Source organism: Dasypus novemcinctus, chromosome 1, assembly GCF_030445035.2.
Source record: "Dasypus novemcinctus isolate mDasNov1 chromosome 1, mDasNov1.1.hap2, whole genome shotgun sequence".
Taxonomy (NCBI): domain Eukaryota; kingdom Metazoa; phylum Chordata; class Mammalia; order Cingulata; family Dasypodidae; genus Dasypus; species Dasypus novemcinctus.
The window spans coordinates 137,392,214-137,410,980 of record NC_080673.1 but is presented as its reverse complement, the minus strand read 5'-3'; the positions used below and the strand labels follow the sequence as shown (position 1 = coordinate 137,410,980).

At 35.3% G+C, this 18,767-nt stretch overlaps 1 protein-coding gene across 2 annotated transcripts in view; it reads right to left on the bottom strand.

Annotated features, from left to right (window-relative positions):
• LOC101430809 (transmembrane protease serine 11E) overlaps positions 1 to 18,767 on the bottom strand; it is a 125,998-nt gene that overhangs the window by 43,930 nt on the left and 63,301 nt on the right. The window contains exon 3 of one of the 2 annotated variants that reach the window (XM_071216213.1): positions 17,471 to 17,650. Coding sequence is in view for 1 of the 2 variants with exons in the window: in XM_071216212.1 (XP_071072313.1) it covers positions 8,493 to 8,500 (8 nt within the window). In the remaining variant the exon portion in view is untranslated. Of the gene's footprint in view, positions 1 to 8,492; positions 8,577 to 17,470; positions 17,651 to 18,767 lie in introns of those variants that run through there. The other variant, XM_071216212.1, reaches the window with a different exon arrangement.

The window sequence follows — 18,767 nt, the reverse complement described above, 5'->3', positions numbered from 1 at the left end:
CTAAAACTACATATCATAATCCTCACTTACACATTTTCTTAAGTCAGACCACAAATTTGTAGCTTTCTAGTAGCCAACTCAAAAACAAAACAAAGCAAAGCAAAACAAACACACCTTGCTCAGGTATATTTTTCTTGACAACCATAAGATAAAAACAGACCAGTTTATCAGTAGCAGTACAATTCTTTCAGGACCTCACAAAAAGGATATTATGTTTTGTTTTACAAGGAAAAATCAGCAATTTTATTTACTTTTCGGTAAGTTTAATTCCTTGAGGGGTACAACATCACACAGATTTGGTGTCCAAAGGCCATAGTTGGAAGGTTGCTTTGGAATTTAGCACAGACCATGCCACTGTTTCCATGGGCATGAGTTACCTTTCCCCAGATTACTCTGGCTTTGTTATGTTTGCCTCCAGGAGCCACTGTGTTGTTTTCAGCTTTGTACACACAAGAACATCTCTTGCCAAAAAAAAAATTCAGTTTCATTTAGGACATAAATGTCGTCAATTTTAAGAAGAGCTGTGTGCTTCCTCTGGTTCTGGAGCCCCAGCTTATAGCCAGTGAAAGTGGTTTTGAACCACAGCCTTCCAGACAAATTTGCCATTTTAGAAACCATGATCCCAGTAGGCCTCCACAGGCTCCAAGATGGAGGAAAGGGAATGGCCTATACAATGTTTTTTAAAAAGGATATTATGCAATGCAATGAACTATATTTTCAACATATTTCAGTTTAGAAACAAAAACTAGTTTCCTAATACAGTATATCCCTCAATACTGGCAAATGGCACCACTTATATTTTAGTAAAAACAATTTTATTGGTGGAAGAAGTGACATCGGTTCTCTAATTATTATTGAAATGGTTCTAGAAGCTATTTTCACTTATAAATAAGGCTCATAGAAATAGCAGACAAAAAAAATGGGCTGTTTAAAGATATAGTATTAAAATTATAGTACGGGAAACAGGTGGCTCAAGCCAGTGAGCGTCTCCCTCCCACATTGGAGGTTCCAGGTTGGATTCAAACACAAAATAAACAGAGACAGCAGACGCTAAAATAAATATTAAAAAGAAATTATAGTATTAGAGCAGTACAGTTCTTAGTAAATATTGTATGACAGAAAACCCTACCACTTATTAACTGTTAATTTACTCAAAACTCATAGTTTAATTATGCCTATGTTTTAACAAATCATAAAGCTCAAGTAATAGTATCTTTCATCCCTCAATTTTAAAAGGAAGTAATTAAGATATCTTATCATCAGACTTTGTTAGATAAGTATGTTATATAAATATCAGTGGCAACTCAACAGTAAGGAATGTCTCTGATCTCCTCTGTGTTACCATCAAGGTCTTTATTAAGTTCTTAATCAGATAAGGTGTAGCATAGCATACTACAAACCAGTGTTTAGGTTGACACTTTGCCTGACCTCTAGGAATTTACAATCACAAATAGATAGGGTACAAATTATAAAGATATTGTTAAATAATTAGGTATGGATTTATTGGCTTATAAATTGAGCTGTTATAAGCTTTACATTCCACTAATATATTTGCTTTCTTTTCCTCAAACTCTTTCCAGTTCAAGATATTAATAGTAAATTATCATGATCCGAGTAAGCAACTTTAAAAGCAGCAGCGTTAAGAAGGAAGGGATACCATTGCAGCTAAATAAATGGAATTGTGAAAACTTAAAGTGTGAAAGAAGAATGAGAATCAACAGGGAGTGTGTTGAGTATGTGGTGGCAAGAATATCAGAATAAAAATGGTTAAGATTCCTAACCTGGAGACACCTTTGTGGTTGTTAAAACATATAGCTTATGTTAAAACATATAAAACATGAACTTACAGAAATTTTTCATAACATTAGATGTCTTCCTGCTAATTCTTTCTTGTGACTTTGCCTAGATGTTTCCTGTGAGAGCTGGCATGATATTGTTGAAATAACTCTGAACTGGAAGGCTGATGCCCATCAACTTAGTATTACTTCCAACAAAGGCAAAATCTGAGATCATATTCAATATTGCACAAGTTCCAGTATCTACCAAATTTTGTGATGTTGAATGTTATCTCATTTTCTTCATTTAAAGTGGATATTTGGCTTGATATTAATGCTCTTCAATTTCTTCCAAATGTAATGTTCCATGCCTTAACCTAGTAGTGGTTGATATTAATTATAATTCTGCTTTTATTAAACAGTTTTCACAAATTATTCAAGCACATCACTTTTCTGGTGGCTACATTGCCAGATTATTTGGAATGGCCAAACTAAACAACAGCAAGTCATTTGGAAAATTCAACTATCACGCATACAAGGAAATGCGATTGTTTTTTGATCCCTTGCATCTTAAAGCAAAATCCTTAGGCCCCAATGAAGGCATGCCTTCAAATCAGAACATGCCAATTGTAGCACATACTAAGATCTTAAGGTGTCCTCCAAGTTTTTGTTTCCCTGGCAAGCACTATAAGCCATACACCAAGAATCCTTAACATGTGCTAGAAATGCCTGCATACAATAAAACCCTATCTGAATCAATTTAGCGATGAGGACAGTTGGGAAATATATGGACCGTTAATGTTTATATGATTCTTCCAAATGTGAATTACCTTAATTAATGAATTCTCTGCCCCAATTACTAATCTGTAATATGTGGAAGTACTAACTGAGTCTAACTTTTGGGTAGAGCACAATATTTGTGAAATTGACTTAATCATAATATTTTGGAATTTTAATAACATGGTAAAATATATTTGAATTCATACTAGATAAGATAATAAGATAGAATTTACTGTGCAATTTAATACCATAAAATTGCAAGAAAAGTATTATTTTATCTGAAAGAACCAAATATTTTAAGTTGTCAATTTCCACAGCTGTAGTTAATGGCTAGATGCTGATGATTACCAATTCAATAACTCTAACCCAGGTCACTTGTCTAAATTTCAGACCCATATATCCACCTGCCTACTGTTAATCACAATGAGTTGACTGTACCACTAACCATTCAAATCCACATATTTTTCTTAGAGAGTTTCCTATCCCAAATAGTTGTGCTTCCCTTCTTCCTTAATAGTACAATCCTTGGTTCTAAGTTGGTACATGGTTACCTGGAAAACAGAATAGTGTCCTTTGTCCAAAGGAGTCACCCTGTGAATAAGTTCTGGCCAATAGAGTTTCTATTCTGGTGGCTAGAATACAGGTGGCATTTCATAGCTAGAATATAGGTATGTTAGTAGTAGCTCAGGGCACCATACTGGACCATAATTAGGAAGACACATAGTCATGACAGTGGGGCAAAAGATAGTAGAAGCCTAGATTCCTAATTAATTATTAGTCTTAACCGGACTACTTTCAATCTTCTTTTACATTAAACAGAAATAAACTTCCATTTTATGTAAGTCACTGTCAATCTGGGTTTCCAGTCACAGTTAAATTTGAAATGATGACAATATCCAAAGTAGATTAGTTGTAATCAAAGTAAATTACCATTTTTATATCATTATACTTGGGGAAAGAAGATATTAAGAAATACTGTTTCTCTTGTAGTAGTTTCTGTATTAAAAAAGATGATAAAATACTTTTACTTGATCTGCTCTAACAGGGTGATTTTGCGATAGGAATAATAAATCTAATGCTAATAAATTAGGAGACCAAGGTTCCAATATATGGTCTCCTTGTTCAAGCTCTATGACTTTAACCCAGTAAGTTCCATTCTCGTGCTTAGTGGTCAAAAACTTGAGCTTTGGGTCAAACATCTTGGCTTTAATCCTGCCTCCCTCTAGCAAGGTGGCTCTGAGAAAGTTACTCACCCTCTCTTAGCACTACATTTTGTGGAGCAGGTGTAGCTTAGTGGCTGAGCACCTGTGTCACACATAGGAGGTCCTGGGTTCAAGGCCTGGTACCTCCAAAGAAGAAAAAAAGACATTTCCCCACCTATAAATGGGGATAATAGGATCATGACAGGACCTCAGAGGGTCCTTGAGAGTTAAATGAAACAGTACTTATAGTTGACACCATGCCACAATGCTATCCCACCCTACCATGTCTTCTTTGTCTACATAGCATTTGTGTGGACTCCAGTAATACATGCTTAAGTGCTCAGTAATAGGTTAAATGTACTGTATGGTTTGGAAGATTAGTTCAAAATACTGTCGATATACTCATTTATTATCCATGGTATTTTCTTGATCAGGAAAATTGAGACAATAAAATTAAGCTAATTGTTTGAAAGTCAAGGAAAGTTACTGCTTAATCATGAGAGTACTAAATCCCAGTGGTCATGGTATGAAGACAAAAGGAGTACTGCAAAGTATAGGCACTGGAGCTAGCTCACACCACAACTCTACCAATTATTAACTCAGAGATTTGGAATTATCAAGCTTCCTAATCTTTGGTTTCTTTATCTGTAAGGTCATGGTAATATTAAAATAATCTGCCTCACAGGGTTGTTTATAAGGACAAAATGAGAAAATATATGTTGGAATCATGTTGGTGCATGTGTAAGTGTCTATTTATCTCAAGGAATTTTTTTCATTCCCACTGTTTATGTCCTTTCTGTATTTCACTAACATGATATGGCAGGCTTTTAATGTGCAATAACTAATTTTAAAAGAATCGTGTATTTCTATGCACATTTAAATGATAATAGTAATAATAACAATAAAATCTCTTGGGTTATGTAGTCAGCTGTACTGATTTAACTCCCGTACTTGACAGTATATGACTCAGTATGCAGGTGAACTGACAGGACAGATTTCATCTCTATTATTGACCCACACCCATTCCTATGACCACATGCAAATGACCTAATCTTTGATCATTTTATTCTTTTCCTTTATAGATGCATGCAGCAGTACTTCCTGTCTACCATCCTCAAAGGTCTATTTCAAAAATTATCCTTTAAATAACACAGTTTCTTGAAAATATTAATTTTATATCTTTCAACACAATGAGACAGCTAAATCAGCATAATAGTAGGACCATATAGTAAACAAAAAAGACATTGTAGGGTGCAGTAGCATTATGATTAAGAAAGTAGACTTTAGAGTCTATTTTCCTGGATCAATTCCCAGTTCCATCATTTATTAGCCCTAGGCAAATAATGTTACCTCTCTGAACCTCAGTTTCCTCATCTGTCCACTCAGTATAATATTAAACTATAGGTTGTTATGAAGATTAAGTGACCATTATGTTTTAGAACAGCACCTGGAATAGAGTACATGTGAAACAAATAATAGCTATTATAATTTTATCCTGTAGTGACTCAGAGTATGACTTAAAACAAAGTACTAAACACTTCTGTGTCTGCTTTTGCAGCTTCACAAAAGAGATATCATCTGGCATTTTCAGATAAATGCTTGTAGGATAATGTTTAATGGAGCCTGTATGCTACTTTAAATTCCCCTAAGATTAGTTTTATCACTTTAAAATTACTATTCTAAAAATCTCAGAAATTGCCCAACCACACAGGACATGTAGGCACCTGGGCAAAGATTGTGCTTACAGGTTCTAGCATGACTTGGTGTCTCTGCAGCCCATTTTTCTTTCTCAACTTCTTAAAATCTCTCTTCTCTCTGTCTCTGATCCACTCATTTCAAACATATTAAATTTTGCCTGAAACAAGAAAAGCATTCTTCACAATTCTCGCCCATTATCTTCAATGAGTAGTTCAAGGAAATATACTTTATGTACTTTTTAGTGCAGTTCCTCTAAACCCTGATCTAGACAAAGCTGTGAAATACAATCCAAGTATCCATTTCACCAGCTATGGTCTCAGAAGACCACCTCTCCAGCTGCTGAACCCTCCCCATTTCCAGTGCTGATGTCTAAAGCACAAGATGGTATTTTTCTTGAATGCTTCCATTTATTCTCCCCATGTTGAAGCAACAGCATATTTTCAGAGGAAAAAAGGCAATAATGAAAGAATAACAAAGGTCAATTATAATTATAGTTATTACAGACCAATAGGTTAGTTTCATGGAATTCTGCGCTAAAATGAACTTGATTTTCATAACAGAAGCAAACATAATCCTTTTTAGAAACAGCTCTGACGTAATTGAAGAGCTGTACTCTTAAAAAGTCACTGATCACCTTTGATTTAGGGTGAAAAAAGTTAGATCACACACTTACTTTGTTTAAATAAAAAGATAGTTTTAAGAAAATGAAATAAGTGCCTTCCTAAAAAGGTTTTAAAACCCTATAAATGAAAGTAAAATTATACTGCAGCTCATCCTCCCTCAACAACATATGTACATTATTTCATATTAATCTGTTGATGATGTTTCTTTGCCTATATGTTTACATCTTCCCCATGTAGGCATATTCATATATGTGTGTTTGCCATTTCTCTATTAGAGCATGAATTATAGTGGAAAGAGCATGATGGACCTTAGAGTCAGAAAGATGGGATCGAATTCTAGACCCAACACTTATGAACCCTAGACAATCTGAGCCACAACTATTCTCAGCTTTTAAGGTAGTTCTTACCCAATTATGTAAAATCAAAGTAAGTCCATTTCGTTTCATTTGAATATTACTCATTTCATCTTCATTGATCTAAAATGTATGTAGATGTTAATGCCTATAATTCTACCTGCTTGCTTTTAATTCTTCCAGTGGTGGCCAGTGATTATAGTTAGTGTACATTCTCACTACCACTAAATACATATTCTTCCCTTCTCAAACCTCTTCTTCATAAACCTATTCCCGGCAAAGTTTCCTTTAACCTTCTGCTTGGTATATGTATGTGTTTATAAATGCATGTGCTGGTGTCTTCTTACTCAGATAATAGTATAAAATAACAGTTGGGGGTAAATGGCAACATAAGAAGATAGTGTCTATCTGTTCCAAATTTCTTCTTAACCTTAAATTCTAAAAAAGTAGTCCTCATTCTGAACAAGTAACATGAGGGAAGGGTTATCAGAAATTTGGTTAACTTCCCACCTGTTTCATAAGGACATTATTTTAAATCAATGTCCTTGAAAAGAAGTTGTCTACATATCTCCTAATATTTTACTTAACACATCACTGTTCAAAGCATTCTTTCTGATAAACTTACTCCAGCGAGTGTGCACTCCCCATTCTTAATTCCTTTCCACTCTAGCCCATTCTTTTAACATGACCTGGGCCCACCTCAAACACAGATACATTCCACCTCTTATACAATCAGGAGGTTTCTTTTCTTGAGGGATACTTTCAAACTACACTGATGTAAAACTTTAAAAATAATAGGTGCATCTTTTGCTTCAGATTAGAGATTACACTCGAATATCCCCACATGTCCTCTTATAGCTCTTCCACATGTTTAAAATCAAATTCCAGACTTGCTTGGGTTTAGCAAGGGTAAGCCTGGAATCTATGTAGTAAATTGAATTTGGCAGAGACTTTCTTGAAGCTCTGTTTTCCCTAGAAATATTTTTAAAGCTAATGTAGGGAAAGAGAATAGGACACAAAACAATCATGGCTTGTAAAAAGATTTTTGCTAAAGGCAGGGAGCCTTGAGAAATCCAATTACCTTGTGGTGTCTGAGGCCCTTCGTTGCTTTATTGGCATGTGAAGAAGAGCAATAAACTTCTCATAACAAACTTCTCTTAAACGTCTCATAATCTCTTTCACATAAACTACTTAACGAGTAAGTGGAAATTTCTATCAATGAAAAAAACTGAACATTCTCCCTTAGTTAAATAAAGACCACGGATTCCATTGGATATATTACATCTTTCAAACTACATTCTTCTCCCAAAGTAAAATTAATAAAAAATAATATGCTAATATATAAGAGAAAATAAAATTTTAATCTGAAGATAAAATTAGTTTTTTTTTTTTCCTCATTTTTTTTTTATTGACTTTGTAATATAAAATTAGTTTTGACATCCAAACTGGCACATTGAAGCCTTGTTACTGGTTAGTTTCTAACTTAACAAACACACAACCTCAATACAATTATGATTTCTCTATAGGAGAAATTGATCGTTACCAGGTACATCATTGGGTTTATTTTTAAAATTCCAACCATAATAATTTATTCAAACTCTAATTTGTTTTTTATTTGTTTAAAACATCTATAATTCCTTCATCAACTATTTATTTACAGAAACATAAATTTGATCTACAAGATTTCAGTTCAATTTTTTCTAATATATACATTTGAAAATAAAGATTTTTTGAAATAAGACAAATGAAGCCCAAGCTTACAGCACATTCTATTATTCTTGAAGCAAACAAACAAAAAGACATATGTCAAACAACATGTACATCTTTTGTAGAACTCTTCTGAAGGCATGTAGGAAAACACTTTAGGGTGGGTGTGAGCAGAGAAGGAACACTAATATGTAAAGAATACAAATCTGTTTCCTAACATAATTTCATGTAAAATCTCAAAAAAAGTGTTTCTATAGTAAAAGAGATAAACTGGAGAGCTGCACTTTTCTTGTGTGGCTTATGTCATTTTAAACTACAAATTACCTAAAGTTAGAAAGAAAAAATGGAACTCACCGATACATAGCTGACCAGTAAGGTAGACTCCTGTGGAGACGGAGGTCTGCAATTGAGTGTGTGCACCCCAGCTCCAAAAGTGACTTTGTGGGTTGGAAAGAGGTGAGGAAAGATGTCACCTCAGTCTAAATAGAACCAGTCTGACAAGTTTTGGCTAGCATAGTGGGGACTGGTTGTGTGACTAGGAAGACAGAAAAATTTTGTAGGGAGCATAAATCATCTATAAGTACTTCCTAGGAGTGGGAACTTAAAGGCTATTACCTTATAATAAAAATAAGTATTGGTGTAAGCTAGAATTTTTAGAAAAGTCAGACGTTTAAATGTAGAAAGAAGTTTTTAAATCATCATCTTCAGCCTCCTCATCTTTTTAGTGAAGAAACTGAGGTTTAATTAAGTTTAATGACTTGGTCAAAATTAATGAACTCTCAAACCAAGATTAACAACTATACATTTTTTTTACTTAATCTGACAGTTTTTGCACTGTACCATACATCTAATCAAAGTTTTTCTTTCCTTTGACTTTAAATCAGGTTATAGTCTAATTCTAATAGAAATTAGAAAAAGCATTAATATCTTGAAATTATGTGATATTATTATTCTGTAAAAACCAACAAGTTTATAAAACTTAACCCTCAGCTGAGATGGAATACTTTTTCATTGTTACTCTCGGTAGGCATATCAGTCAACACTAAGTCACAAATGTCTTATTTCTGGAAAGAAAATATTGCATTAAAAAGTGTGTTCAGGCATGTGTGTGCAAATATTTGCATGTTTGTATGAGCTATAATCTTTAAATTTTCATCTCTAATCTCCATAACTAAATTAGGTGTTTCTCCTCTGTGCTCTGGTGTTTCATAACATTTACCACATTATACTGGAATTTTTTGTTTTCTTCTATCTCCCTCTCCACTAGACTGAGAATTCCTAGCGTATATGGGCTCTCAAAAATGTGTGTGGAAGGAAGGGAGGGAAAGAGGATAGTAAGTGTGTGACCAGTCCTAAAAATTTCCACAAAGAAAACAAATAAGTACTGTTTACTGCTACTACACATCCATTTAGGAAAAGACTTATCTGAACAGATACAGAAGTTGGGATCTGTGGTGACATGAGAGAGGGCTACCAAGAAAAGGAAACCCAAGAAGTCCCTAAACTGAGGTATACTGTACTTGGGGTTAAAGACAGCATTGCACTTACCCTTTTTATTCTGGCTAATAGATCACTTAACCCTGATGAATAACAAATATAGTTACTCAAATTTATTCTCTCTATATATAGCATTAAGTTTCTGTCTACTTATTCGAAAAAGTACAATTTAACCAAAATTAATGGGATAACAATGAAATAGAAACTTCCAGGATATGAGATTAGGCTGTTCCTATTATACAGCCTTTAAAAAGTGCAATATCTGCTACAAAATGATCATACTGACTTAATAAAGCCATATTCTATTTTATACTCACAGTCTATGAACATATTGATTATATTCTTCTTGTCAAAGGAAAACAATTTCCTTGTCAGTATAACTTTAGATCAATAATTGCCAGACTAATTTTAATAAAATTTCAAGATATTTTTTCTCTTCCAACATCCAGATTCCAAATTCAAATACACCCTTTATATTATCCCATGGTCCTGTATACTTAGTTTTATGTATACCTAGCAATATATATGCAGAAAATTGGAGAGCTTTCATGATTTTTTAAAAAGTGAAATAAGTAAAATAAAGTTTAGAGAAAACAAAAGATTAAGGATATGTAAATAGAAGGAAAGTGAGTGTTGACCTAAAGAATATCAAAAGATGGTCATGAATACATTCTTCATATATTAATGGCATTCATTCAGCCTGCTCAAAGGCTATTACAGTGTTTGTAATCAAATTTCATGATATGGCTTACTCTTTCATAGAGATTTGATATATGACAGGGACAAGATGGGAGAATGAAACATTAGACTCTAAATTCACTGAATGAAGCATTTCATGTATTTAAATATTACCTTGGTAAAGTTGTAACGTGCAAAAGCAAAGTCAATCATTTATAAATTATTTGATCTTTAAGAGATAAAAAGAATCTTAGAGCAAAAGTTTGTCTGTCTTTCATATATTTATTTTCTTTGCTGTTTTCCTAAAATTTCAAATTTTATTCTATAAATCTCCATGGTGTGAGGAAAATGTATTCAAAGAATTATCTTTCTATATGAGAACAGGGAAAATATTCTGTGCAATGATGAAAACAGTCAGGAGGAAGTATTCGTGGACGTGAAACTCACGATAGATATAACTAGAAAAGTAGCAACTTGGCCACAGGCATTTTTACCAGTCAACAAACTACCCCCACAGTCCTTCCTACACTTGGCAATGTTATAGCAATAGGCATCTGAGGGTTGAAAGGATGAGCTAAAGCATTACATTGCAGGATGGCTAGTCATGGATGACATGACTTCTATCATTGTTTAAATATCCCCACACTTGAATATGCCTGATATTCATATTATGAGTATGATAATGGATGCCTTTATATTATAATTTGATTTATTTATGTAAACCTTCAAAGTTATACCTAGCTTGCCTGCCCTTAATTGCTAGAACAATCATTTCATTCATCAGTTTTTTTGGATATACATTACACACTGATCAACGTTGTTAACCTGGTGAATGAATTAGTTGTCCTGGTAAACACAGCTATTGTCTTTTTTTTTTTTTAGATTTATTTATTTTTATTTTATTTCTTTCCCCTTCCCCTCGCCACAGTCATCTGTTCTCTGTGTCTATTTGCTGCGTGTTCTTCTTTGTCTGCTTCTGTTGTTGTCAGAATCTGTGTTTCTCTTCGTTGTGTCAGCTCTCCATGTGTGTGGCGCCACTCCAAGGCAGGCTACACTTTCCTTCGCGCAGGGCGGCTCTCCCTAGGAGGCGCACTCCTTGTGTGTGGAGCTCCCCCATGCAGGGACACCCCTGCGTGGCACAGCACTCCCTGCGCACATCAGCACCGTGCATGGGCCAGCTCCGCACGGGTCAAGGAGACCCGGGGTTTGAACCGCGGACCTCCCATGTGGTAGAAGGACGCCCCAACCACTGGGCCAAGTCCGCTTCCCAGCTATTGTCTTTTGTTGGCCCATTTTTTCCCATTCTTTTGAAGATACCAGTGCACCTTAATTTGTTTAAACTGAGAAAACAGAGGGTATCAATACAATTAATTAATCCTTGTCTCTAGAGATCATGTAAAAGTGCTGCTGGGGAACAAGCTGTGACCACTCTGTCATTGACTCTCCTCTTTGTCTTGTTTTCCTAGCTAAAAATGATTGTTTTCTTTTCCTCTCTATTAGAAGTTCTACAACTTCTATGACTTTATGATGCTGGGAATAATTTTTCAGGGCATCAGTGTGAGCTTCTGCTAACTATAATACATCTTGATATATACAATAAAAACAAGACAATGAACATACAATAATAATTCTCCAATATTTGTCCTTTCTTTACAGTTTCTCATAGAAGAGGAGTTAACTTTTTTTTCCAATTATGAGCAACAGAAAAAGTCCACTCAACATTCCATAATCATGTCTAGCTATGCCCCTGATTTCTACAATATTTTATATTTCTTTTTTTTTCTTTATTAGAGAAGTTGCAGGTTTATAGAACAAAAATGCATAAAATACAGGATTCCCATATACCATCCCCACCAACAATACCCTGTATTGGTATAGAACATTTGATACAATTGAAATTAGCACATTTTTATAATTGTACTATTAATTAAAGTTGATGATTTAACTTAGGGTTCACTGTTTGTAGTTTCATGGATTCCTCCCCCCCGCCAAGTTCTCTGCTCTCTGTGTCCATTCGCTGTGTGTTCTTCTGTGACCACTTCTATCTTTATCAGCAGCACCAGGAATCTGTGTTTCTTTTTGTTGCATCATCTTGCTGTGTCAGGTCTCCGTGTGTGTGGCGCCATTCTTGTGCAGGCTGAACTTTCTTTCATGCTGGGCAGCTCTCCTTATGGGGTGCACTCCTGGCACATGGGGCTCCCTTACACAGGGGACACCCCTGTTTGGCAGGGCACTCCTTGCATGCATCAGCACTGTGCATGGGCCAGCTCCACATGGGTCAAGGAGGCCCGGGGTTTGAACCGCCCATGTGGTAGGCGGATGCCCTATCCATTGGGCCAAGTCTGCTTCCCATCGTGGATTTTTTTTTTTAATTTTGTTACTTATATACACAATCTAACATTTTGCCCTTTTAATCACATACAGATATATAATCCAGTGATGTTAATTGCATTCACAATGTTGTGTCACCACCACTACCATCCATCACCAAAACATTTCCATCATTCCAAACAGGAACCATGCACATCCTAAGCCTTAACTTCCTATTCCCTATCCCCACCCCATCCTCTAATAATCTATATGTCAGAGTCTGACTCTATGAAAATGCTTATTATAATTGTTTTACATCATGAGATCATAAAATACTTGTCTTTTGTGTCTGGCTTATTTCACTCAACATGATGTCTTCAAGGTTCATCCATGTTGTTGCATGTATCAAGACTTCATTCCTTTTTACAGCTGAATAATATTCCATTGTATGTATATACCACATTTTTTTAATCCATTCATTGGTTGATACACATTTGGGTTGCTTCCATTATTTGGCAATTGATAATAATGCCTCTATTCACATAGTTGTGCAAATATCTGTTCGTGTTCCTGCTTTAAATTCTTTGGGGTACAAACCTAGTAGTGGGATTGCTAGGTCATAAGGCAATTCTACACTTAGCTTTCTGAAGAACTGCTAAACTATCTTCCACAGTAGCTGAACAATTTTGCATTGCTACTAGCAATGAATGAGTGCTCCTCTTTCTCCTCATCCCCTCCAACACTTATTATTTTCTTTTTTTTTTTTTAATAGCAGCCATTCTAATGGCTATGAAATGGTATCTCGTTGTGGTTTTGACTTGCATTTCCCTGATGGCTAATAATGTTGAACAGCTTTTCATGTTCTTTCTGGCCATTTGTATATCTTCTTTGGAGAGATGTCTGTTCAAGTCTTTTGCCCATTTTTTTATTGTTTTTTTTGTTGTTGTTATTTATTAAGTTGAAGGATTTCTTTACATATACCAGATATTGATCCTTTATTGGATATGTGGTTTCCAAATATTTTCTCCTATTATGTAGGTTTCCTTTTTACTTTCATGGTAAATTCTCTGGTGAACAAAAGTTTTTAATTTTCATGCAGTCTCATTTATCTCTTTTTATTTTGCTCCTTGTGCTTTGGGTATAGAGTTTAAGAAACCATTCCCTAACACAAGGTCCTGAAGATGGTTTCCTACATTTGCTTCTAGGAGTTTGACAGTTCAAGCTTTTATATTTAGGACTTTCATCAATTTGTGTGTGGTATGAGTAGGTCATTCTTTTTTAAAATTTTCTTTTCTTTTTTTTTTCAAATAGAGATCATTTTTTCAGCATCATTTGTTAAAGAGACATTCTTTCCCAATTGAGTAATCAGTCTTTCCCACCTTGTCAAAAATCAGTTAGCCATAAAGGTGAGAGTTGATTTCAGAGCTCTCAATTCTATACCATTGATCTGTATGTCTGTTCTTATACCAGTATCATGTGGCTTTATAATAAGTTTTAAGATTGGAAAGTGTGAGTCTCCTACTTCATTCTTCTTTATCAAGGTGGCTTTAGCTATTCAGGGCCATTTACACTTCCATATAAATTTAATGACTGGCTTTTCCATTTGTGCAAAGAAGGTTGTTGGGACTTTCTTTGGAATTTATTGAATCTATAAATTACTTTGGGTAGGATTTACATCTTAATGATATTTAGTCATCTAATCCATGAACACAGAATATCCTTTCATTTATTTAGTTCATCTTTAATTTCTTTTAGCAATATTTGTAGTTTTCTATGTACAAATCTTTTGTATGGCTGCTTAGATTGATTCCTGGATATTTAATTCTTTTAGTTGCTATGGAAAACGGAATTTTGCTTGATTTCTTTTTTAAGTCTTCATTGTTTGTGTATAGAAACACCAATGATTTAGGATGTTGATCTTGTAACCCGCCAGTTTGCTCAATTCATCTATTAGCTCTAGTAGCTTTGTTGCAGGTATTTCAGGATTTTCTGCACACAGGATAATAGTGAAAGTTTTATTTCTTCCTTTCCAATTTGGATGCTGTATTAGTTAGACAAAGGGGTGCTGATGCAAAATACCAGAACTTGGTTGGTTTTTATAAAGGGTATTTATTTGGGGTAGGAACTTACAGATACCAGACCATAAAGCATAAGTTACTTCCCTCACCAAAGTCTATTTTCATATATTGGAGCAAGATGGCTGCCAACATCTGTGAGGATTCAGGTTTCCTGGGTTCCTCTGGGATCAGGTCCTCTGTTTTCTCTACAAGGTCAGCTGTGGAGATTAATTAATCAAGTAAACCTCTGAATCCAATATAATCTAATATGCCCAGAGGAAAAGACCAGTTTCCAAACATAATCCAATATTTCTTTTTAGAATTCATCAATAATATCAAACTGCTACGGATGCCTTTTATTTCTCTTACTAGTCTAATTTTTTATAGCTAGATTTTCCAGTAAAATGTTGACTAACACTGGTGACAGTGGGCATCCTTGTCTTGTTCCTCATTTTAGAGGGAAAGCTTTCAGTCTTTTACCATTAGGAGGAGGTTATCAATGAGCTTTTCATATATGCCCCTGTAGCAGTTTGATATGGTTATGAACTCCAAAATTAGATATTGGATTTTGTTTGTAATCTGTTTTGTACCTGTGATTAAGTTATGATTAGGGCTTTGATTGGGAACCATCAGTAGGGTGTTGAGTCCCCCCCCTTGGTGGGTGGGGACTTACAGATAAAAGGCATGGCAAAGGACAGAGTTGAGGCATTTTAATGTTGGAGTTTTGGTTTGGAGTTTGATGCTGGAGTCTTGAGCTGAAGCCCTGGGAAGAGAAGACCTGAGCCAGGAAAAGAACACAGGGGATTAGAGACAGCTCCTTAGACACAGCAAAAACCCCAGGGAGAGAGAGACAGAGCTGTTCGCCTGATAGTTTACGCTGACTTTGTGGAGAAAACAGAGGAGCTGAGCCCAGAGGAACCCAGGAAGCCTGAACCCTCACAGACTTCGGCAGCCATCTGGATCCAACATGTGGAAATAGACTTCGGTGAGGGAAGTAACTTAAGCTTTATGGCCTGGGAACTGTAAGCTCCTACCCCAAATAAATACCCTTTATGAAAGCCAACAGATTTCTGGTATTTTGCATCAGCACCTGTGTGGCTGACTAATACAGTCCCTTATCATGTTCAGGAAGTTTCCTTCTATTCCTAGTGTTCTAAGTGTTTTTATCAAGAAAGGGTGTTATATTTTGTCTAATGCATTTCCTACATTAATTGAGATGATAATGTGTTTTTTTTCCCCTTCATCCTATTAATGTGGTGTATTACATTAATTGATTTTCTTATGTTGAACCAATCTTGTTACTGTGGATAAATCTCACTAATTGCGATGTTCAATACTTTTAATATACTGTTGTATTTCACTTGTCAGTATTTTGTTGAGGAGTTTTGCATCTATATTCATAAGAGATATTGGTCTTTCATTTTCTTTATCTAGTTTTGATATTAGGGTGATGTTGCCTCAAAGAATGAGCTAAAAAGTGCTCCCTCCTCTTCAATTTTTGGAAGAGTTTGAGCAGAATTGGAATTAAGCCTTCTTGTACTGTTTATTAGAATTTCCATGTGAAGCGATCTGGTCCTGGACTTTTCTTTGTTGGGAGATTTTTGATTACTTATTCAATCTCTTTACTGGTAATTGATTTCTTGAGATGGTCTCTTTCTTCTGTAGTCATTGTAGGTAGTTTGTGTGTTTCTAAGATTTTGCACATTTCATCTAAGTTTTCTAATTTATTGTCACACAGTTGTTCATAGTGTCCACTTATAGTCATTTTTATTTCAGTGGGGTCAGTAGTAATGTCCCCCTTTTCATTTCTGATTTTTGTTATTTGTATCTTCTCTCTTTTTTTTCTTTGTCCATCTGGCTAAAAGTTTAATTTTATTGATCTTTCCAAACAACTAACTTTTGATTCTGTTGATTCTCTCTATTGTTTTTGTTTGTTTTCTATTTGATTCATCTCCATTCAAATCTGTGTTATTTTCTTCCTTCTACCTGCTTTGGATTTAGTTTTGTTTATTTATTATTTTCTAGTTTTTCCAGATTTGAAGTTAGCTCTCTGATTTGAAGTCTTTCCTCTTTTTTAGTGAAAGCATTTAGAACTATAAATTTTCCTATCTGCACTGCCTATGCTGCATCCCATAAGATTTTATATTTTGTCTTTTCATTTTCAATTGCCTTCAAGATAATTCCTAATTTCACTTCTGAGTTCCTCTTTAACCCATTGGTTGTTTAAGAGTATGTTGTTTATTTTCCACATATTTACAAATTTTCCCTTTTTCCCTCTGACATTGATTTCAAGCATTACTCTGTTTTGATTGGAGAATACACATTGTAAGATTTCAATATTTTTTAAATATACTTTTTTATTAAAAAAAAGAAAAGAAATTTATATTGCATAAATGCTACATAAAAAATATAGGGGATTCCCATATGCCCTGCTCCTTAGCCCTCCCACATTTTCCCACATGAACAACATCTTTCATTAGTTCAATACATTTACCACAATTGATGAACACATCTTGGAGCACTGCTGCTAAGTGTGGGTTATAGTTTACATTGTAGTTTACACATTGTTACAAGCTATACGATGGACAGCATCTGTCATTGCAATGTCATGCATGACCATTCCCACATCCTGAAATGTTCCCTAATTATACCTATTTTTCCCTCTCCCTCCCCTCAGAATCTCCAGTGGCCACTGTCTCCATATCAATGATAAGAGTTCTTCCATTGCTAAGAATACAGTAAGTCTATAGTAGAATAACAGTAAGTCTACACTAGTCCATCATTCATTACCTGATCCTGAGGATTCTGGGGTGGTGATGCCCATTCTACCTCCAACTGAGAGAGAGCTTAAATGCCCTGGGGCAGATGGATGGGACTATCTTGCTTGCAGTTGCAGACTCTCTCTATTCATTGGGATGGTTGTTGTCCATCATCATTTTCTTGTTAGTTGTCCTGGGTGAGTCCAATGAACTGGAAAGTAGGCATTACAAATCTGTTGAGATTCAGGGTCCAACTGGTATATGGACAACCCAAAGACTTAAGTCTCTTGGACATAACACCTATCAACTCAAGTACCAACTATAGGTTCAAATAGAAGGGGGCAGAAGAGTCATGTGTAGAGAAAGCATCACTGAGTCCAACTCTCTCAAACTGGAGAGCATAAATTCCAAAGTAGGGTCCACTGGCAGGGCACCAAACTCCTGAGCTGTCTGCCCTGGCTATAATGTCTGGATATCTCCAGAGCCCTCAGGAGCCCTCCCATTTGGGGTATTGTTTAATTCAGCAGTCAATGAGTTCCTGCTGAGAGGTGCATAAGTGTAACATCTGGAATAACCTCCCAATTCACTTTGAAGTCTCTTAGCCATATAAACTCATGTGTCTTTTTTTTTCCTTTCCCCCTTTTGGTCAAGATGTTTTTCCAGTTGCATTGCTAGTTGATGCTTGGTAGTAATCCCCTCAGTGCCAGGTGGTGCTCATCCCTGGGAGTCATGTCCCATGTTCGGGGAAAGGTGATGCATTTATATGCTGAGTTTGGCTTACAGTGAGGCCACATTTTAGCAATGAGTACGTGCTCAGAAGGTAACACTTAGGCACCCTGTAATACTAGGCTATGTTTAAATTTTAAAAGTCAAGGTTCATAAGTACAGTTACCACTATCAAGGGCCCATCAATGGTTCATCCTACTTCACTAGTCACAACCCCTGTATTCAGGGGATTCTTGTTGTTCCATTAGAGAATGTGGCAGAGCTCCCCAGGATGGGAATTCAATATTCCTTTGGTTATTGTGTGACTCTCCACCCACTGTGACAATGCCCCATGAACACTTAAACACATTCATACAACTTATAGTTATGCCCCAGGTGAACCTCATTCCATGCATTCCCCCATCTCTGACACCCCATACCAATGCTCCTCCCCTTCCACAGTTGTAACTTTCTGTGATCAAAACATCAAAATTGAAACCAACAAAAATCCAAATACAATTAATAGGAAAGTGACATAATAACGATAATTTTTTTAAAAATGAATAAAATACTAAAAATTTTAAAAAGAATTTGAATAAAAAATAAATAAATTAAAAAAAAAT